This window comes from Protopterus annectens, chromosome 10.part0 (assembly GCF_019279795.1).
Source record: "Protopterus annectens isolate FY-2018-M chromosome 10.part0, PAN1.0, whole genome shotgun sequence".
NCBI lineage: Eukaryota > Metazoa > Chordata > Ceratodontiformes > Protopteridae > Protopterus > Protopterus annectens.
The window spans coordinates 1,770,517,716-1,770,541,536 of NC_056744.1; the positions used below are offsets into that span (position 1 = coordinate 1,770,517,716).

A 23,821-nucleotide genomic window follows, 5' to 3' on the forward strand; every position below is an offset into this window, starting at 1 on the left:
TGCTCTCCTCTGCTCTCTTTCTAGACCTCTCCACAGCCTTTGACATGGTAAATCATCATTTAATGTTAGATACACTTACTTCACTTTCAGTTCACACTCAGGCTGTCAAATGGTTTAAATCCTATCTAGGAAATAGACAACAAGCAGTCTTCTGGGACAACAACCTATCCACTCTACTCCCTATCTCCCTTGGAGTCCCACAAGACTCTACTCTGGGGCCCCTCCTCTTTTCTATTTTTATCTATGACCTGAAAACATCCCTACCCCAAACCACCTGTATTCAATATGCTGATGACTCAACATTAATCTGCACCACAGCATCTACTGCTGAACTCCAGTTTAACACGCAAAAAATGTTTACCTTAGTTGAAAACTGGTTCTCCAAATGCTGTCTCCTCCTTAACCAAAAAAAAAAAAAAAAACTTTTACTATTCACCCCTACCCTGAAGTCTCCCTCCATAGATTTTACAGTTATATCAAACAACGGCACTGTAATAGCACCTGACACAACTACCAAACTATTAGGTGTAACAATTGACCATAATCCCAACTTTGACACTCACATTAACCTTACCATCAAATCAGTAAATAGAAAGCTTGGTTCACTCTACAGGCTAAAACCCTTCCTTACACCTACAGCCAGGACTACTATTGCCCAAACACACCTACTATCCACCCTTCTCTACACCTCCCATATTATACTAATCTATCCAAATACAATCTAAATAAGCTGGCCACATCTTACAATAACATTGTTAGATTCGCCACCGGATCCCCTTTCCATACTCACCACTGTCAAAACCTAAAACATCTAGGATGGCTGGAACTCCAAAACCAGCTGCTTTTTCAACAATTAACTATCACCCACAAAATCTTATGGCATCCTACAAATATTCCCATTCTCTCTAACCTGATCAACCCATATAAAAATCTGAGTACCCTATGCTCAGCAAATAAGCTACTAGTTGCAACCCTTAAATCCAACAACAAATCTGGCAATTGTCTATTTACTAACTCTATTGGAAATTATTGGAATAAGCTTCCTAGTAAAGTGACGTCCCTCACATCTACTCCACTTTTCAAAAAGCAATTAAAAACCTTCCTTAACTCACAATGCCTATGCCTATGTACTAATCCCAGCTGAATCTCACTTGTCTCTATTAACTTTTTTTTTCTAATTTTATTAAGTTTCTGTGTTAAACTTCTGTACTTAAACTGTTTGAATATAGTCCTGTATTGATCTTTGTAAATAGTTAGCTCTTTGTCTACTATGTTTAATTTTTTTCTCATGTAATTTAAACATAGGCCTATCTATAAGGGTGTTTTTATAACCACTTTTGACACTATCCTCTGATGTCTTATATTCTTATGTACATTATTTACTATATACCTAATGTGGAGCTTATGGGCTTTATTTGCTATATAACTAATGTGGAACTTTTCTCCCCAGTCCTCTACTAAAAATGGACATATATCCAGCTAGACTAGCCCGGTCAACAAATGTAAAATAAATAAAAAAAATAAATAAAAATGTTTAACTGACTGTAGTTTTAGTAAGCTAAATAAGGGGAAAAGTCCTTCAAAGACCTTTTTCAGAAACAAAAGGTTAAATAAGTGCCACAAGAACACCTTGAAGTGTGACTTCATAGGTAATGTAGACTTGGCAATCAACCAGCATATTTTCATGGAATAGAGAACACTACAATACCAAAATAAAACTGACACAGACATGCTGAGAACCTGCAAACTACATAAAGATGGTGACTGGAGGAGGGGAATAAATGCCACTAATTTATTTGGATACATAGAACTAAACTAATTAAAATTTGTATATGAACCATTTAACAGAATGCCACACCATGTTTGATGTAACTGTAGCAATGAGTCACAAAAGCTTTAAAATAAAACATTGCACTGTAGTTGCTTGTAGTTCAAAGACAGCAACACTGTCCCAAGAGTCAATAAATGTTTTCCTTATTCTTCACTTCTTTACGCTAAGCTGCCAATATTTTGCCATGTGGTATTTTAGAGAGCTATTAGGTAAAACCAAAAACTCAGGAAAAAAAATTTTTGTGAATATATCAGATAAAGTAATAAACACTGACTGCTGTCTGCTGAGAGTTTGCAAATAGTTCCAAGATTTATTCTTCTACTTCTGCCCCACTTAGACCATTCAACAAGTCTGCGGGAGTCTCCAGTGAAATAAATAAAAATAAATGATAACCACTGAGATGATTCTTTAAATCTGGTCAAGGTGTCTGCCCAGCATATTTTTCAAACCAACCTTTCCTGTTTGTGTGCAGTATGCTTATATTTAAAGCTTGCTGTCTGAATTGACAGAGGCAGTTGCTGCAGATTTGCAGGCATTAATGGTGGATGACTGGTTGGGGGAGACCCAATTAAAAAAGGCAGTTGTGGGAAAGAGTAAACCCCCTGGGATGCATCATAGCAAATCCCGCCAACCCACCCAACACAGAACTAAACGTCTGAAATACATACCGATGAGAGCGGGGAGAGGATTTTTTTTTTATAATAGTAGTGAAAAAATTCTTTCAGCAAGTTGACAAGATTTCTGGAGTGTTCAGTGCTGATAATGATAAATATCATAACAGCTGATTTGGCCTAATGTTACTTTTGTCTATATTAGTGAAACATATCTGAATTAATATCATAATACATACCACTGAATTGTTCCTGATTTTCAAGGATGTCCACGATTTTGGTTCAGAATTTTGTTCTGTCCCTCCCATCCATCCCAAACCCCTTTTCCCATTTTTTCACATTGGGTCAGGGTGTCACTTCACCAGTGTCAATCATCTATATCCAAGGTTCACACTGCCTGATGGCCAGACCTGGCAAAGCTGTTCTTCCACAATGCACACTCACACCCATGGCCGGTTTAGAGTATCCAGTCCACCTTCTAACTACTTCATGTCTTTGGAATGTGGGAGGAAACTGGAGCAGCCAGAGGAAACCCGTGCAAACACAGGAAAGACATGCAGACTCTGCATAGAGGGCACCCGAGCCGAGAATTGTAACAACTCTATCTGCTGAACCACTGTGCCACCCCTTCCTAATCCCTCGAAAAACTGGCAATTTTGATAGAAAAGGAGATGGATTAGACTTATTTAAAAACATACACACATAATAATTATATACCTTTTTCACTTCAGAAAATGAATGCTAATTCTCTTTCTGTTATTATCTTGATGAAACTATGAAACAGTATTAATGTTTAAAAAAAGTGTTTCTTATAGTCCTTGATTATTTTTGAATTTCTCTCAGATTCTGGATGTAAGAAGCTAAGAGCCTTGGTCCTAGTGCATTTTAATTTATGCAACATCCGTCCACATGTGATGGCATAGACTGTGTCCTATTCTTATTTATGACTTGCATTTGTTTAAAACTGTTTACTGCACTTTATATGATTGTGACAGGTAGTTTAGCTCCTAATTGCACCTGTTTAATAATAAACTGGACACCAGTGTAATATTTAGTAAATATTAGACAAAGGTAAAAGTAGTATGTATGTTTCCCTGCTTACCTTGTAACATACCGCTTAACTCTACAGATTTTTGCAGAATGTCCATATTTTGGCCACATATTTTCGATTTATTTTTCATAAAATTGTGGTTTTTCTGCCAAATCTTTTGAGTGTTGAAGTCAGAGAATGACAGACATTCCAGTTTCAGACTTCATAATCTTCAAAAAAATTCATACCCTTTTCTAAGTTTGTAAGAACAATATTTAAAATGTGTCACTATATTCAGGCCTTTGCCCCCCCCCCCCCCCCCCCATTGCTGATGGCTTTGTCCAGATTTTTTTGCCATAACAGGCTGAGAGGTATGCTTTGGAAGCATATATGCCTCTCAACTGCCCAGATTTTCGCAGAATGTCCAGAGTTTTGGTCTGTTTCTCATAAATTTGTCGTTTCTGGCAAATCACCGCTCACTAATTTCAGAAAATAATGGCAGCCATTAGAGTTTCAAACTTCATACCCTTCAGGAAAAAAAAAGCTGTTTGTAAGTTTGTGTCCAGACTTCTTGCTGTAAGTGGTTGAGAGGTACCTGACAGGAGCCCCTTATGACTTACTCATATGGGTGCCAGCACCATACCCCCCCTCCCCCCCCCCCCCCCCCCACACACACACACACTTTTGCAGATCCAGCAACTTTCCAACTTACTATGCAGCTCTGCCTGACTGTACCTCTGATTGCTGTCTATATGATATACCATGAACACTTTCACTCCAAAAATGAAACAGAAGCAAAGCGAACGAGTCCACAATGCATATAAAGCATAGCAGGTAATCTCCACATATATACTTCTGCAATTCATACAATTCTCTAACATTGAGAATGTAACATTTGACTAAAAGCTAAGGAGCAAAATAAATATTCATGCGGGCTTGGGCTGAAGGCGTGTTCGGGGTGGGATTTGCTAGTACCTCGCGGGCGGTACTGCGCAGGTTAGGGCGTGTCCACATTGATTGGCAGGTCAGCGCACATTTGAGTGACACTGAGTGCTCCCGTTATGCCTGAATAAGTAACCTGCCAAATGTTACATGAATAACAATAACTACTAATCATATGGTCTGCTTCTCGTATATTTTGTGAGTGCTGGTAAAGTACTGAAGATTAACGTCATTAAATAATAACATACATTTGAGTTTCAGACGGCATTTCCTTCAGAAAAGGCATGTTAACATGCTTCTGGATTACCGTACTTTATGAGATTTCCAGGTTGCTGACTGGTGTTGTGTAATCTACTGTTTTTCATTGTATCATATGTGCACATAGGACATATTTTTCACCTGCCCAAGATTTTGTAGAATGGCCACGTTTTGCGTCATTTGGTAGGATCTTTGTAAAGTCTGCGGGTTTCGGGTAATTCGCCGAGGACTACAGTTAGTAAAAAGTGGTAGACAGTTTGAGAATTCATATCCTTTAAGAAATGCATACTAACCCAAAGCCACTTATTATAGCAGCTTTCTAAGTTTGTACGCGTTAAGTAATAACGTGCTCCTATTTTTGTTTCTGTATTCTTAAAGTTTTTGCCCCTGATTCTTTCCTCAAGTTGAGATGTATGAGGTATCTCATAGACGATTTACTACGTTATCTGTTATTTAAAGCGCAATTTATATTTTGTTGTCGTTTGTGTTAGATGTTTATTAATAAACGTTTAAAGCATAAGTATATTGTAAACTGTGTAAGTGGTCTTCAAACCGTACACTGGGCAGCATGCAAAATAACATTGCTTAACAAAGCTGATTTTTTTTAGTTCAGAATCTGCATCCGGTAACATTCTTACTACTGGGTTGTTGAACAGCTGCATCATTCTTAGCGTACCTACCACAAATGTATTTATTTATTGACATTTATCAATTCCTTTACTTATTCCTCTTTCCACGAGGGAGGGCAACACCGAGGATGAATTTACTGTTTAGCCACTCCTAGCGGGAGTTTAAGGGGGGGGGGGTTGTATTTCGTACCCACAACGTGTTACCCACTGGCTGCACCAGGAGGGACATTCGTTGTTAAAATGCCCTGGATTATTAGAAAAAACGTGCAAACATACCTCTCGCACGTAGTGTTGCAGAAAGTTCCCGATTTTGTGTGTCCCTGCCACTATTATAAATTTTGTTTTGCATGACATAATTCAGGATTACAGTACTGGCAGACATTTTTCATTATTTCAGAAAATGCACACTGAATCAGTTATCTACTCCGATTAACGCTGCAAGTCAATTAAAGTAAAATTTGTGAAATTTCCTGACTTGGGGTCTTTGTCCTCCTGGACTGCTAGCACCCACTTTCCCTTGGGGAAGACGTGGTGCTCACTGGCAATATGTTGGTAAATGTGGCTTTGGGGTAAGTTTACTCACCAGCAAAGTGTTCGCAAAACCCACCACAGAACATCATTACAGTGGTATGATGAAATCTGTCTTAGTAAATAGATGTTTAAACGTTTAAATGCAAATGTTACAAAGGGAATGTGCATGAAAATAGGATGACCGGGTGAGGAATAAAGTCCTAGCTACTGCTGTTCTCTTATAAGTGATTTATTACCTTGTGCCTGTTGTCACCCGGCAGTGTTTCTTCAGCCCGTGTGATGTCGGTAGTCCCGGTGAGAGGGTTGTCTGAGTGTCCCGATACTGAAGTCCCGACATTGACAAGTGGATTCGAACCCAGGGCTTCACTTACCGCTTTACGCAGCACCCGATTAACGGTGACCTGCATGTCTGGGCACTTCTTTCTACACCGTGGACAGCAGGTATCCTCTGTGTCCCAGAACTTCTCCACACACTCCAAGCAGAAGTTGTGGCCACACTCCAGCGTAACCGGGACCTGAAAAATGTTAGCACAGAGGGGGCAGCGCAACATCTCATCACTGTAACTGAGATCCTCTCCATCAGCACGAATGGTCATCTTCTCATGGTTAGGGAGCTTACTTGCCATCTTCGTGACCACCAGCACCCACTTTTCCTGAGGAAAGACGTGGGTTCACTTCTGGCTGAACTTGCTGCACCGCTGATTAATTCTTTAAAACGACCTTTACACTTTACTTCAACCTGCACAAACTTAATATAATGTTGATCTTTGCAGTAAAGGCTTATCCGAGAAAAGAAAAGGCACATTAACTACTACCCTAGGTCCATCCTGTGTTTGCACAGAAAGTAAGTGAGGTGGGCAGGTTCCCTGCAGCTCTATTTCGAACTGCGTCCCGTCCAACGCCCTGTTCAGAAGGAAAAGCACAGGAAATACATAATTAGCTCTGAAAAGCTGCAGGCTGAGCTTTTCACACTTCTGTTTCCAACTTGATTTACATTTTGAATGCAAGCTTCCTGTTTGTACAGCCATTTCATTTGTTTTATAGGTTCATAGGTTCATACTAGGCTATCTGCCCAAGGGCATTTATAAGCCTAGCCCATAGTTATGTGGCTTTCGCCACCCCTTTAGTTTGAATAAAACTATGCCTATTATTTTGCTGTGCCTCTGTCAAGCAGTGACACTGAAGTAATCCCTGGGGTATATCTGCGATCTCCCATCCATTGGTCAAGATTCCTCTTGAACAAGGCCAGCGAGGTGCTCTGCCTCACATGTACCGGGATTTTGTTCCACAGCATAGGGAGTCTCTGGGTGATGAATCTGTCCCTCCAGCACGTTCTATTAATAACCGTGTCAAGGTTTAAGTCTCCCGCCCTTGTGGTTCTGAGGGATCTAGATTTTTGATGTGAAGCATATTCATCAAATCTGGGTTTGACATGGCCTTATATGTCAGGCACAGGTCACCTCTGAGCAAGCGGTATGAGACTGAATAGAGCTGGAGTTCTTTCAGTCGGGCAGCATAAGACATATTTTTGAGACCCTTTATCCTTTTGGTGAGGAACTTTTGGGGCCTTTCCAGCTGCTGCAGGTGTCGGGTCAGATACATTCGAATTGGGCATTGTACTCAATCATAGGTCTAATGAGTGATGAGTACAGGGGACGATGACCTCCCTTGATCTAGATGTGAATCCCTTCATGATCAGGTGGGCAATGTAGAAGGTTTTCCTAACTACTTTAGCAACATGAGTGTCAAACAAAAGGCTACTGTCAACCTGGGTCCCCAGATCCCTGATGACTTCTTCTGTGCTCAGTGGATTGCCACCTATATGGTAGCTAGGGGTAACCTTGTTTTTCCCGAAGGGTATGACTATGCATTTCTTGGCGTTTAACTTTAGGTCATGGCTCTGGCACCAGTTATCCGTTTCTGTGAGGCCCTTCTGAAGGATATCTGTGTCAGATGTGTTTTCGACTATGGCGCCCAGTTTGCAGTCATCTGCAAACTTTGTCAGCCATAACCCTCCTGTGTTTGCTTGTACTTCAGAAAAGTAGATGCCGAACAAGAGTGGACCCAGGACTGAGCCCTGTGGGACACCACTTGTGACAGGCTTTGAGTCTGACATGGCTCCAGCAACTCTGACCCTGTGGGTTCTGTCACTTAGCCAGTTTGCAACCCATCTTGTGATGTATGGGTTTACATTAAAGCTGATGAGTTTTTCTACAATACCTGAGTGGGGTATTGTGTCGAAGGCCTTTGCCAGGACGAGGTAGGCTGTATGGACTGCCTTTCCCTCATCAATGGCCTTGGTGACTGTCTCGAAAAAGTCAACCAAGTTTAAAAGGCATGATCTGCCTTTGACAAAGCCAAACTGGGTTGGATCCAAAGTCTGCAAGTTCCCTATGTCTTTATTTATGAGTTCCATTATGATCTTCTCCATGGCTTTGCAGATAAGGCTTGTCAAGCTAATGGGATGGTAATTTCCAGGGTCGGTGGAGGCACCGCCCTTGTGAAGTGGGACCATAGTCGCCGTGTGCCACTCCTTGGGTACGTATCCTGAGGTGAGGCTAAGATTAAACAGCTGTCCTAACTGCGGGTTCAATTCCTCATTGAGTTCGTGGGGCACACCGCCGGGGACACCATCCGTCCCATGGATGCTGTGTTTTTGCCTTGGAGAGAGCAGTTCTCACCTGGGCGTTGGAGATGTTTGGGGGCTACAATCCTCTGGTATAGATATCTCTCCTTTTGGGGAGGGGAGAAGTTTGCACTGAACCTGTCAGCCAGTATGTTGGCAATGTGTGTAGGTTCAGTAATCTTCACATAATTTTGAACTAATTCTGAGCATATCTGGGAGTTTCCTCCTAGGTTTCTAACATAGCTAAAGAAGGCCTTATGATTGTCTTTTGAGTCCTTGGCGATTTTTCTCTCAAAATTTGCCTTGGATGATTTTATGAGAGCTCTTAGTTTTTTACTTATAATGATCAAAGGTGTCTTACCTTTCAAGGATTTTGCTCTATCTTGTAGTAGCTTCCTCCTTTTGTTGTAGAGCTTGTTTATGGCTGGGGACCACCAGACTGGACGCTTGCCTTTGGTACAAAGAGTCTTAGTTTTGTTTGGGATTGCCTGATCCATGCAGTCCTGTAGGTGCTGGTAGAAGGCATTTGTAAGTGATTCAGCGGTTTGAGTAATGTTTACCACTGGCTCAGGGGCCTTAAAGGAGACCACACTAGTTTTTAGAAGTGTGAAGTCGGCTTTTGAGAAGTTTTCACTGTGGTCTTTTTATTTCAGGTGGGGCGGGATGATGACCTCCAGCGAGATTAGTTTATGATCTGATCTCACCAGTGAGGGTATACTTCGGTGTTGAACATTGTGATCCCATGTTCATGATGATGAGATCAAGTATGTTTTCTCCTCTTGTGGGGATGGTGACTAGTTGTTCCATGGCATTTGAGTTTATGAACTCCAGGAACCTTTGGGCTAGAGTGTTTGGGCTTGAGTAGTGTTCCCAGTCTATATTGGGGTAGTTGAAGTCACCTAGTATGATGGTGTTTGGAGATACATTTATCCTCCAATGTTTTCAGGAAGGCCATGTGAGGTTCCTGAGTTTGAGAGGGTGGCCTGTAACATGCTACAAATTGCAGAGCAGTCTTGCCTATGGTTAATTGCACCTGGATGGTCTCCGATGCATCGTGCGTTGCCACCAACCTTGAGGTGTGGGTGTCCTTTATGAATATGGACAACCCCCCTCCTTTCTTGGTGTTGTCCGGATTTTGGGGCCGGAACGCATGATATGAGGTGAAACCTGATAGTGCTGGGGTGCTCTCAGGAGCCTTGAACCAGGTTTCTGTCACAGCACAGACATCGATGTTCTCCATACTGAGAAGGGCCTCGAGTGTGTGCATCTTGAGATTGAGACTTCCGGCATTGAGCAGCATTACCCTTAGTTTTTTTCCTTTTTTGTGTTCTAGGGTGGTAGGTTTAGAATTTGAGCCTTGCCTAAAAAAGGCACTATGGGGTGGCAAGAGCCTTTGCCAATATCCGGAAGCCTAGGGGTGACAGGTGCAAGACGTCCCTTGCGAAGCAGCGTGACTTGTCCAGCATGTCATCCCAGGCAGACAGACATTGGATCCCCTTTGAATGACACCAGAATTTAAGCCAATTATTAAAGCTGATCATCTTATCACTGTATTGTGGCATCATTCTAGGTGAAGGTAGGATACTGCTCAAGGTCAGGGTCATACCTGCCTGGGCTACATAATCAGAAAGCTCCTCAATGTCTCTTTTCATGTAGTCCAAGGAGGTACGTCTCAGGTCGTTGACACCAGCGTGGACAATGACTGAGTCGTACTTGTACCTGCTGTTGAGAGACCTGAGTGCTTGCGTTATGTGGCGGATTCTAGCACCCGACAGGCAGCTTACTGTGACCTTCTCCTTACTCAGTCTGGTGAGCGGGACATCAGTGTGTCTGACTATGGAGTCACCAATGACAAGTATGTTTGGTGTTGTATTTGGCCTTAAGGGCAGTGACTGCTTTGCACACTGATTTTGTTGTTTATGTGTTGTTTGTGTGGTGTATTGAGTTTGCAGTTGCTTGGGTGTCTGCTTTGGAGGCCTCTGCTGTTTAGGTAAATTTTTACTCAGAGCCTCCGAGTATGTCTTAGTGTGTTTATGTGTTTGAATCAGTGGTGTGGTTGAGTTATGTGAGACTGGTATTGTGGTGTGTGTAGTTGCCTTCTCCTCCTGCCTGCTCTTGCCAGTCCTGAGTTGAGAGAGCTCAGCCTCCAGTCTGGCTAAATAGCTGCATCTCTCACAAGTGTTAGTGTTACATGGGAGGAGGAGAGGGTTGTCCGTGTACATGAGGCAATTGTAACATTGTCTCAGAATTCCCAGATTTACCAACTGGGCAGGAGAGGACGCTAGCATCTGACCCTTCGACATGCTAGAAAGAATTATGAGTTGGTATGAGACAGAAAAGTAGTGGGCTTAGCAGGGAAGTGGGCACTCCTGGGGGGTTTTGCTAGTGAGAGATTTGTATAATATAGGAATGCTTGACCTGCAAAGATAATGCTTATAAGACAAGGGATATGCTTATAAGACAAGTGCTGAGCTTTTTGAGAAGAAAAAGCTATTTGGAACAAGTGCTGCACTTTTAGTGAAGGTGTAAACTGTTTAGGTTCCTAACAGAGCAGTTCTAAGGGAAAAATTGAAGAACAGACTTTCTGGAGCCAGAAAGAGTTTAACCTTGTTTAACCGGCTGCCCGATGCTGCTCTAGTGGCAACTCCGCTAATTCAAGCTAAAGCACGTTAAAGCGTGCTTGATAGCAGGGGCTGGAAAGAAGCAGGAATAGACCCAAAACGGACAATAAAACTACAGTTTCAAGTCAGTAACCACCTCTACGGGGCAGGGAAGCTGCTCAATGTTATTCACTGCCATTGATCAACACAGAGACCCTCCTTCAGCCCAAGCAAAATGGCCTTACAGAATCTTTCAAACAGTTCAGGAAGAGCAAACCTGTAACTGAACTTTAACTGTCAGAAAAGTGGGAAAAAAGCAAGATTTTTTTTTGTTTTTGTTTTTACAGAGATAGCAGAGGTTCACAAGTAATATCAAGTTATAACACTGCAGTAAATGACCCCACACAAGAGTGCTAGGTCAAGGACAGAAAATATGCAAGTTTTAAGAAAAACACGATTTAAAATTAAGTGCAAACAGGAAATTCAGCAAACAGCTTTTGGTTGTGCTCTAAATACAGCTACTAATACAGAAATCAAGTTTAACAAGCCAGAAAATGCTCAAGCTAGGCAGCTATGCAGAAAAACTTAGCAAATAAACAGAGAAAAATACTTAAAATCTCAAAAGTGGCTCCCTTCTTCTCTCAGCATTTTTCCTCTTGGAGGGTGCTCCACCAACAGCCAACAAGCCTGAAAAGACGCCCAAACCACGAGGCAACTAGGTTAAGAGAGGAAGATGAAGGAGTTTTGGAAATGACCCCTAGTGGCCAATAAAACTACAGTTTCAAGTCAGTAACCACCTCTAGGGGGGCAGGGAAGCTGCTCGGTGTTATTCACTGCCACTGATCAACACAGAGACCCTCCTTCAGCCCAAGCAAAATGGCCTCACAGAAACTTTCAAACAGTTCAGGAACAGCAAGCCTGTAACTGAACTTTTTAACTCTCAGAAAAGTGGGAAAAAGCAAGATTTTTTTGTTTTTGTTTTCTACAGAGATAGCAGAGGTTCACATGTAATATCAAGTTATAACAGTGCAGTAAATGACCCCACACAAGAGTGCTAGGTCAAGGACAGAAAATATGCAAGTTTTAAGAAAAAAACGATTTAAAATTAAGTGCAAACAGGAAATTCAGCAAACAGCTTTTGGTTGTGCTCTAAATACAGCTACTAATACAGAAATCAAGTTTAACAAGCCAGAAAATGCTCAAGCTAGGCAGCTATGCAGAAAAACTTAGCAAATAAACAGAGAAAAAATACTTAAAATCTCAAAAGTGGCTCCTTCTTCTCTCAACGTTTTTCCTCTTGGAGGGTGCTTCACCAACAGCCAACAAGCCTGAAAAGATGCCCAAACCACGAGGCAACTAGGTTTTAAGAGAGGAAGATGAAGGAGTTTTGGAAATGACCCCTAGTGGCCAATAAAACTACAGTTTCAAGTCAGTAACCACCTCTATGAGGCAGGGAAGCTGCTCAATGTTATTCACTGCCACTGATCAACACAGAGACCCTCCTTCAGCCCAAGCAAAATGGCCTCACAGAAACTTTCAAACAGTTCAGGAACAGCAAGCCTGTAACTGAACTTTTTAACTCTCAGAAAAGTGGGAAAAAGCAAGATTTTTTTGTTTTTGTTTTTACAGAGATAGCAGAGGTTCACAAGTAATATCAAGTTATAACAGTGCAGTAAATGACCCCACACAAGAGTGCTAGGTCAAGGACAGAAAATATGCAAGTTTTAAGAAAAAAACGATTTAAAATTAAGTGCAAACAGGAAATTCAGCAAACAGCTTTTGGTTGTGCTCTAAATACAGCTACTAATACAGAAATCAAGTTTAACAAGCCAGAAAATGCTCAAGCTAGGCAGCTATGCAGAAAAACTTAGCAAATAAACAGAGAAAAATATTTAAAATCTCAAAAGTGGCTCCCTTCTTCTCTCAGCGTTTTTGCCTCTTGGAGGGTGCTTCACCAACAGCCAACAAGCCTGAAAAGATGCCCAAACCATGAGGCAACTAGGTTTTAAGAGAGGAAGATGAAGGAGTTTTGGAAATGACCCCTAGTGGCCAATAAAACTACAGTTTCAAGTCAGTAACCACCTCTACGGGGGTCAGGGAAGCTGCTCAATGTTATTCACTGCCACTGATCAACACAGAGACCCTCCTTCAGCCCAAGCAAAATGGCCTCACAGAAACTTTCAAACAGTTCAGGAACAGCAAGCCTGTAACTGAACTTTTAACTCTCAGAAAAATGGGAAAAAGCAAGATTTTTTTTGTTTGTTTTTTACAGAGATAGCAGAGGTTCACAAGTAATATCAAGTTATAACAGTGCAGTAAATGACCCCACACAAGAGTGCTAGGTCAAGGACAGAAAATATGCAAGTTTTAAGAAAAAAACGATTTAAAATTAAGTGCAAACAGGAAATTCAGCAAACAGCTTTTGGTTGTGCTCTAAATACAGCTACTAATACAGAAATCAAGTTTAACAAGCCAGAAAATGCTCAAGCTAGGCAGCTATGCAGAAAAACTTAGCAAATAAATAGAGAAAAAATACTTAAAATCTCAAAAGTGGCTCCATTCTTCTCTCAGCATTTTTTCTCTTGGAGGGTGCTTCACCAACAGCCAACAAGCCTGAAAAGATGCCCAAACCATGAGGCAACTAGGTTTTAAGAGAGGAAGATGAAGGAGTTTTGGAAATGACCCCTAGTGGCCAATAAAACTACAGTTTCAAGTCAGTAACCACCTCTACGGGGGCAGGGAAGCTGCTCAATGTTATTCACTGCCACTGATCAACACAGAGACCCTCCTTCAGCCCAAGCAAAAATGGCCTCACAGAAACTTTCAAACAGTTCAGGAACAGCAAGCCTGTAACTGAACTTTTTTAACTCTCAGAAAAGTGGGAAAAAAGCAAGATTTTTTTTGTTTTGTTTTTTACAGAGATAGCAGAGGTTCACAAGTAATATCAAGTTATAACAGTGCAGTAAATGACCCCACACAAGAGTGCTAGGTCAAGAACAGAAAATATGCAAGTTTTAAGAAAAAAACGATTTAAAATTAAGTGCAAACAGGAAATTCAGCAAACAGCTTTTGGTTGTGCTCTAAATACAGCTACTAATACAGAAATCAAGTTTAACAAGCCAGAAAATGCTCAAGCTAGGCAGCTATGCAGAAAAACTTAGCAAATAAATAGAGAAAAAATACTTAAAATCTCAAAAGTGGCTCCCTTCTTCTCTCAGCGTTTTTTCCTCTTGGAGGGTGCTTCACCAACAGCAAACAAGCCTGAAAAGACACCCAAACCACGAGGCAACTAGGTTTTAAGAGAGGAAGATGAAGGAGTTTTGGAAATGACCCCTAGTGGCCAATAAAACTACAGTTTCAAGTCAGTAACCACCTCTACGGGGGGCAGGGAAGCTGCTCAATGTTATTCACTGCCACTGATCAACACAGAGACCCTCCTTCAACCCAAGCAAAAATGGCCTCACAGAAACTTTCAAACAGTTCAGGAACAGCAAGCCTGTAACTGAACTTTTTTAACTCTCAGAAAAGTGGGGAAAAAGCAAGATTTTTTTTTGTTTTTGTTTTTTTACAAAGATAGCAGAGGTTCACAAGTAATATCAAGTTATAACAGTGCAGTAAATGACCCCACACAAGAGTGCTAGGTCAAGGACAGAAAATATGCAAGTTTTAAGAAAAAAAGATTTAAAATTAAGTGCAAACAGGAAATTCAGCAAACAGCTTTTGGTTGTGCTCTAAATACAGCTACTAATACAGAGATCAAGTTTAACAAGCCAGAAAATGCTCAAGCTAGGCAGCTATGCAGAAAAACTTAGCAAACAAATAGAGAAAAAAATACTTAAAATCACAAAAGTGTCTCCCTTCTTCTCTCAGCGTTTTTTCCTCTTGGAGGGTGCTTCACCAACAGCCAACAAGCCAGAAAAGATGCCCAAACCACAAGGCAACTAGGTTTTAAGAGAGGAAGATGAAGGAGTTTTGGAAATGACCCCTAGTGGCCAATAAAACTACAGTTTCAAGTCAGTAACCACCTCTACGGGGGGCAGGGAAGCTGCTCAATGTTATTCACTGCCACTGATCAACACAGAGACCCTCCTTCAGCCCAAGCAAAAATGGCCTCACAGAAACTTTCAAACAGTTCAGGAACAGCAAGCCTGTAACTGAACTTTTTTAACTCTCAGAAAAGTGGGGAAAAAAGCAAGATTTTTTTTTTTGTTTTTGTTTTTTACAGAGATAGCAGAGGTTCACAAGTAATATCAAGTTATAACAGTGCAGTAAATGACCCTTGGGGGTGCAGTTCTTTTAAGGTGCTTCTTGAAGAAAATCTTCTGCTAATGTATGCATGCATCAGTTATAATTTCCAGTGTTTCTGCAACTCTGCTAAAGAAGCACTCCAGATTCGTACACATTGTTTAATTTGCTTTACATTCGGTGTGCAGCATCATTTACTGGAAGTCACAGCTGCATTTTGTAAAGCATTTCATTCTCCTTTTTTCTCCCTTGAAAATAAACATACTTGTTTTAATTCAGTACATCGTTCCTGCATGTAAACTTATTTTGCTTTTCTAAACAAACAAACAAAAAAAAAAAACAAAAGTAAGGAAGTTCCATGCTATCAGTTACACACTGTTCTCAGCGCTGCAGAGTACTTTCACAGTTTGCTCCACACAGCCACTGCATTGGCTAAATCTGTTGTGTTCCCACTTTGTCTAGATTCATTTACATCGCTAACAAATAGCTGTGTACTTCTTTGTCTCTACATATTGCATGTCATCTAATAATGATTTAGAAGATGAGCAATACTTATTCAAACTACCATTACTAGTTCATTTCAAAGTGACATGTTTCTGCCAAGAATGTGTTTAATAACTGTACCGTTTCAATACCTTTTTTGAATTAGAGTAACATTTATGATGTATTTTCTCATTACAATCCACTGAAGTGTATTGTTCTTTAAGAAAATACTTAATTCTCATAATTATATTTGCAGATGAAAAAGAAGCAGCCCAAGCAGATGGAAATATTTGTTGTGACAAAAAAACAAACACACCTGCATGGAATACTTGTTTGCAAGATAATGACAAAGCAAAAGAGAAATCTGAATTTCTGAGTGATATCAGCTTGGACAGGCACACATGGAACAGTCATGCTGATGAAGTGTTAATACAAATGGATTTAATTAATTACTGTAAAATGAAGCTTTCCTTGAGGAATGTTCTAGAAATTAGTGCTGAATCTTTGGAAGGGTGTGCACCAGAATCTCTAAAACATCTTCCATGGTATTTTCTTAGGAAAATAATGAGATCCGATTCCACTGCAATGAATATAAAATGTAGCTAAAAGGTATCGTCACTAAAGATGAGCTGTGGGAGTTGGAATCTGAAAATAATGTAACAGTTTCCTGGATACACCCATTAGATTTAATTGTGTCAGTGTTTCTCTGTTCAGATGCTCTGTTACAGCAAGAGCTCATGGTAAAAATGGCTTCATGTCAACTTGCTTTACCACTCTTACTACCTACATGGAACAACAGTTGTACCTTCCTTCTGTGGGCACTGCGCTCAGTTAAAAAGAAGTGGAACCCTGTAGGTGGCACTGGGTTCCAGGAAGGACATGTGGTTTCACTGAAATTTCCAACTTGCTCATTCCTAAGGATAGGCAACATCAGTGTGTCAAAGTCTAAAACACTGAATGACATACTCAGCAACAAACAGCAATATCAGAACATCTTTCTCCATTACCAGATGGACTGTGGAGATTTACCCAGGAAAATTTCTGAAGGCCTTGCAGAGGTCACATGGTACTTACCCTGTGGCTCTGTAAGCATTGATGTTTTCACACGACCATTTCAAATAATTAACCTCCGTGGTGATGGCCAAAGAGCACCAGAACAAGTTAAATTTTTAACACAAGTCTCGTCTGCTGTCTTTGTGTTCCTTGATGATATTACAGAGTCAAAACTTCAGTACTAGGAAAACTTTGCACAAAGCAATGCACAGCTCTATCTTGTATTAACCTCAGATGTTACATCAGAGTCTTCAAAGAATTTACTAATGACTTTTGTAAAAAAGTTTTCTTTGCTCAAAAAACATGTCATTATGAAACACAAGGAGAATGATTGCAGGTTTACACAAAAACTTCAATTCACACTACAGTCGGCTGTGGATCAGTGTGACGGAGGAAATATTTTATGTTTAGAGGAAATGATTTCTGTGGCACGGCATTGTAACATTCACATAGATGAAGATGATGATAAAAAAGTTACATCTACAAAGAAATTGTCTGAAAAATGTATTGCCCTTATTAAACATGAAGATGTATCATGTTTCAAATGCAGCAATTTCAGCTTTCAAGGTGAATCCTGCAAGAAACTGTCAGATATTGAGAAGGAGCAAAGCTGTTTAAAAAACTGTTCAGGAAATGTGGAAATTTATAACACAAAGTTAGAAAGAAAAAAGAGAGAGTTAAGATCGTCTTTGTTACAAAAAGATCTTCCTGAAATTATGAAAAGCTTCATTCACAGTCTGGCCAATTTATCTGGGACTGAAAGACAACTTTTTCTTCAGTGGCTGAAGCAAAAGTTAGATTCACAATCTCGAACAAAAATGACTGATTTAAGATGTCGGTACAAGAGTACATATGAAGCATTAATCAATACAGAAATACAGGCAGAAAGAGAACAAAACCAGATTGAACTTAAAAAGACAAATGATGAACTCAGTATTGCCTCACTAGGGCTAGAACATTTCATGCGTGAAGTGGGACAGATTTATGAAACTATAATAACTGAAAATGTTGAATCATTTCAAGGAATTCCATCTATTGACACTTTAGCGCATAAGGCTGCAGAAATAATGCTAGATGGTTTACTGCTGGAACTTCTTGATGGAGATGCTGGTACCATACCAATACACTGGGTAACAGCTGTTCTAAAACAAGTTTCTGCACTTGTAGGAGCAGATAAACGTGCATTTGTACTGACAGTGTTAGGTGTACAAAGCACTGGAAAGTCGACTTTGCTGAACACAATGTTTGGGTTGCAGTTTGCCGTGAGCAGTGGGAGATGCACAAAAGGTGCATTTATGCAATTGATTAAAATCATAGGTAGCTTACAATCACAGCTGGGCTACGATTTCCTCATGATTATTGATATTGAAGGATTAAAAGCCCCTGAGTTACAGAGTTTAATAGATGCTTATGAGCATGACAATGAACTGGCAACATTAGTGATTGGACTAAGTGATATGACCTTGCTAAATATATCCATGGAACATTTTGCAGAAATGAAAGATATATTGCAAATTGTTCTGCATGCCTTTATCAGAATGAAAGAGATTGGAAAGAAGCCAGTTTGGGTGTTTGTTCATCAGAACGTTGGTGACATCTCTGCTCATGATCAAAACCTGATGGCACGCAAACTTCTAATGGACCAGTTAGATGAAGTTACAAGAGCTGCAGCAAAAATGGAAAAATGTGAGGAAAATTTTAATAAATTTACTGATATTATGGCCTTTGACGCTAACACATCCAGTGGATATATTGCAGGCCTTTGGCATGGTTGTGGCCCTATGGCATCTGTTAGTAAAGGATACAGTACAAGTATATTTAATCTGAAGAAGGCCTTATTTAAAGCCATTAAGACCTGCAGTGAATTCAGGACAACATTTATTGACTTCTCCAAAGTGATCGATGATATGTGGAATGCAGTGAAAATGGAAAATTTTATATTTAGTTTTAAAAACAGCTTAGCAGCTGAGGCCTACCATCACCTTACAATGGAATATGCTGACTGGGATTGGGAGATGCGAAGAGCTGTGCAGGAGTGGACAGTGGGGGCTGAAAATATAATTGAAGCTTCTGAAACTGACATATATAGGTCATTAGAAACAGAACTCACTGAACTGGTTACAGAAACTCAAAATGTTGCACTTGAGCATCTGGAAAAGTATTTTAACAATAACACAGCTTCTTGTAGAATACAGACAAAGATTTATTAATAGCATTGAAATTCTTGCAAAAGAGTTGATCATTTCTGCCTCAGACAGGTGCCAAGATGCAAACCGGAGAAACAAAAGTATTAAGGAAATCAAAACTCTGAAAGTAAGTTACAAAATAAAACTTAAAGAGAGTATTTTTGAACTATTGAAAAACTGCAAACAAGAGACCTCTAAACTAAATGATAATCAATTATTATTTTTTTCAATGAAGTGTGGGATAAAGAAACTAGTTCTATCCCGGTTCCTCCACCCAAGAATATTAATATTGAGGCAGATATGGAGAGCATTCTGAGGAATTACAAGCCTGCAATGACAGCAGGTGTGAACAAAAAACATAAAGAAATAAATGGGAGATGGAACCTCTTCTCAAGTATGAAGAATTTGGGTACAGCTGTAATTAAGTTAGTAACTGGTTCTTATAAGGGCAAGGCAGAAGAAGAAATGGCCAAAACAAAAGCTCTGTTAGTAGAGGATGTGACGGATCCACACAGTTTACCTGATTTTTAATGCCTCAAGCTATTGAACTGCTGTGTGTATATATGTGAGCTTGATGTTAGATTGATATGCTAATTGAATAAATACATGATATGCTGCTTAATGTTATATGCTGCTAATTGAATAAATACATGACACCTGAAAGAATTATGCTTCAAAGGCAAGCCTTGCACACTGATGCTGGTATAACTGAACTTTAGTTAACCCTTAAAGTTGTTTGTCAGCTTAAAAGATGTTTACCAGGCAGTGGGGGATTTCAAAGAGGAACTATATCACAAGTTTGTGGGCTAACTGCCCTCTGAAAGGAGGAAGTAATGTATAAAACTAGACATTACGGGACTTGTTGACAACTTAAGAAATGATTTGTAATTTTCTAAAAATATTCTATCAGCTCATGATCAAACTGGTGATCTGAATGTCATCAGCCAACAGTTTATGATTAAACTGTTGGCCTAGGTGTCATCAGCTGAACTTATTGACCCTATGGCATATTCAAACCTATAAAAGGCTCAGAGGCTGGCAATAGATTGGAACTCATCATCATTCAGATCTGATTGAAGCAAGAGCCTGAACTGAGCATACAGCCATTTCTTGCCAGTGTCGGCCCTGTCTTGACTGAACAGATAGCAGTACTGAATAGGTTCTGAGTCCCCCTATCAGTGGCAAAGATGATTTTCTTTTTGCATATGCTTGTAAGTACATGATTTAACAGTTTTTTATAATTGTTAATGTGATAGGTTATAGGTTAGATTTTGCATGTTGACTAGTCAATTGTTTATTTTGTCATAACTTTAATTGTTAAAAGTTAAAAATAAAATTGCTAAAGTTTGAGCCTTGGTCTCTTGTGTCATCTCTAATACTGTTTTAACCACAGAATTTTCTAATCAGACCAGAACAGTTGGCGCAGCGAGCAGGGTCTGTGGTTTGCAGTAGACATCTCACAACAGCCAATGTTTTTTCCATTAAAGCATATAGGTGTAGGGTTAAATAAGAAACATCTTACAGATACCAAAAGTAAGGGAGGGGCAAATGTTGAATTGCCAGCATTATTTGGAAAATGGGACCCCCTTGCTAAGGTATTGAGTCAAGTTTCACCTCCTCCTTCCCCAAAATACTCACCAGCAAAACCAGTAGACCCTGAGGAACTAGCAAAGGCCTTATCAGGTTTAAAGTTGGAGGATAAGGGGGAAAAGGTGAAAGAGGGGGTGGGGGCAGCCGGATGGCTGTTCTTTGAAGCAATACAGGAGTTAGACAAGGATGTAGAAGATTTGAAAGTAAAAATTCTAGAATTAGAAGACCAGTGTAAAGAACATGCACACACCCACCGATTGGATAGGGATGCCTTGGAGAAGGCAGATGTGGAACTGGCTATGGCAGGACAGGAGGCAGAGCATTGGAAGACTAATTCAAGTGACTCTGGCCAATTGAGTAATACAGCAGCGCAGGCAATGGAAGGGGAGAGGTTCATGGCAACCACCCTCTAGGCCTAGAGTGCGTGCTCTGATATGTAAGGCAGAGTTTGACCCTGAAGAATGGGAAGGAGATCTCCCTTCTTCTGATGAAGTGAATGATGATTATGAAATGATAAATTCCCCATCAGTGGAAGCCCGACCAGTTGTAGAGAAAAACTCAATACATGCTGGGGGACAACCGCAGCAGTGGGTGGAGGTGCAAAGTTATTCTCAAACAGAATTATTGAAAATAATTCAGACTTATAAGCAAAAGCCTGGGGAGACCATCTTGGCTTGGTTTCTCTGGGTTTGGGATACAGGGGGAGAGGCGGTGTCACTGAGTGCTGAGGAAATGCATCAGTGTGCCTGTTTAGTATTTCACCCCCGGCTGAAGCAGATAGTGCACAATTGTGACCATAATGATCCCCATATCAGTATATTGGTGGTATGATTAGCCTCAGCCTTTCGGGCTACTTGGCCGGATGCTACGGCAGTAGCAGATGAGCATAAACCCTGGAAAACAATAGCTGAAGCAATCCAACAGCTAAGGGAAATGGCTATGTTAGCAACTGTTTACTCATTAGAATTGATAAATGGGGAGTTGCATATTCCAAAAGGGCCAGATGGACAGATCTTCACTAGTAATATGAGGAATAGGTTAATTAAAAATGCCCCACAATGGTGGAAAGGGCAGCTTATGGCTGCCATGGCAGGGTGTATTGGCCAACCAATATGGGATGTAATGTCTACTTTAAACCAGCTGGCAGAGCTGGTAGAAGAGAAAGAGCAGAGGAAGACCAGGAAAGCAAATGCAGACAAATCAAAAAGCAAGGGTAGTGAAAAAGTAACAAGGAAACAGATGTTTCTGGATTTGTTAAGATGGGGGTGGAAGCTGCAGAAATAGATGGAATAACCACAGAAGAGTTATACAAAAGATGGAAACAGAAACAGAAAGGTAAGGAATCAGACCTTTCAGGCAAATAAACCCCTGCAAAAAGCCCAATCAGAAGTACCACTGAGGGGAAGAAAGGATGGAATCAATTGTATCCTGACATACCTACTGATGAGGAGCTAGCACAATGACAGATGGGAGAGTTTACTGATGAAAGAGATTGGGGAGAGAAGGGGTGGAAAACCCCGATGGAAAAAATGGAAGCAAATTGACTAGAAGGCGGGTCCCCAGTAGCTAGAGGCACAGTTAGAGCCATTACACCTGGGGACCGACGCCCCTATGTGCCTCTTACCATTTTTTGGAGGGGAGGAGCACAACACGTAATGGCTTTGGTAGATACCAGATCAGAAATAACTATTTTTGCAGGAAACCCCCGTAAATTTTGTGGACAGTCTGTGTAGATTGATGGCTATGGGGGGCAAAGACGGTGGATGTCAAAACCAAAGTAAGAATAGCCTTTGGGGATGGTATTCCTATTTTCATTGTAGCTGTGATAGCTCCTGTACCAGAACACATTTTGGGAATAGATGTTCTAAAGGGTAGGACCTTAGAAACTACAGTAGGGCCATTTAGATTTGGAGTACGGCACTGTTCAGTCAATGCAGTCAAGGCTGTTGTTCGAGGTGATGCTAAGTGGGAACCTCTGCATATTCCCACACCAAAAGTGGTGACCAACATTAAACAATATCGTATTCCAGGGGGCCATTCAGAAATTACTGAAACAATCCAGGAATTACTTCGAGTTGGCATACTCGAACTGACTGTGAGCCCATTCAATAGCCCGGTGTGGCCAGTCAAAAAACCTGATGGTTCCTGGCGTATGACAGTAGATTATCGGGGCTTGAATAAAGTGGCTCCACCTTTAACTGCAGCAGTACCGGACATTGTTACTATTGTTGAAAGACTTTCTTCTTCTGCTGGGCCGTACCATGCAGTTTTGGACTTGGCAAATGCTTTCTTCTCCATACATATAGCAGAAGAGAGTAGGGCTCAATTTGCATTTACTTGGGAGGGGAGGCAATATACCTTCCAGGTACTTCCACAAGGATATCTACACAGCCCAACACTCTGCCATGGGCTGGTGGCCAGAGACCTGGCTAAGTTGCAGTTAAATAAAGTGACTGTATTTCATTACATTGATGATATCCTGATTACAGGAGAAAAGCCAGATGTAGACATTGCATTGAAAACAGTGATTGAACACCTTCAGAACTGAGGGTGGGCTATAAATGAGAATAAAACACAACAGGGAACATCAGTGAAATTCTTGGGTATGATATGGAATGGAGCAAAAAGAGAAATACCCGCATCAGCGCTAGAAAGTATCCAAAAGATTGCAGTCCCAAAAACAAAACAGCAGGCAGAAGCCTTTTTGGGAGCAATGGGCTTTTGGAGAGCATTTGTACCACACCTTGGACAAGTTTTACGACCTATTCACTATGTGACTAGGAAGAAATGTGACTTTCAGTGGGGTCCTAAACAGCAGATGGCTTTCGAGGAAGCGAAAAAAGCCTTGTAACAGAGTGTGGGACTGGGCCCAATCGACCCATAGCAACCTTTTATTTTAGAAGTGACTGTTGCTAACAATGTCATGTCCTGGGGATTGTGGCAAAAGAATGATGAGGGAAAGAAAAGACCATTGGGATTTTGGTCTAAATCCCTGACCGGAGCACAGACTAGATATAGTCCTCTCGAACAGCATGTACTGGCCGTATATACTGCCTTGATTCATGTAGAGGGGCTGACCAAACAACAGACCGTGACAGTGAAAGTAGATTACCCAATCCAGGGGTGGTTACGAGACAATACTCTGATGAAAACATTAATAGCACAGTCTTCGACTGTACAAAAATGGAAATGGTACTTACAAGAAC

At 40.7% G+C, this 23,821-nt stretch overlaps 1 protein-coding gene across 1 annotated transcript in view; it reads left to right on the plus strand.

Annotated features, from left to right (window-relative positions):
- LOC122814485 overlaps window positions 1-23,821 on the plus strand; it is a 288,085-nt gene that overhangs the window by 252,931 nt on the left and 11,333 nt on the right. The window contains 5 exon segments of the mRNA XM_044087060.1: window positions 16,043-16,384; window positions 16,387-19,009; window positions 19,011-19,336; window positions 20,433-20,972; window positions 22,436-23,139. Of these exon segments, the coding sequence (XP_043942995.1) occupies window positions 16,043-16,384; window positions 16,387-19,009; window positions 19,011-19,336; window positions 20,433-20,972; window positions 22,436-23,139 (4,535 nt within the window).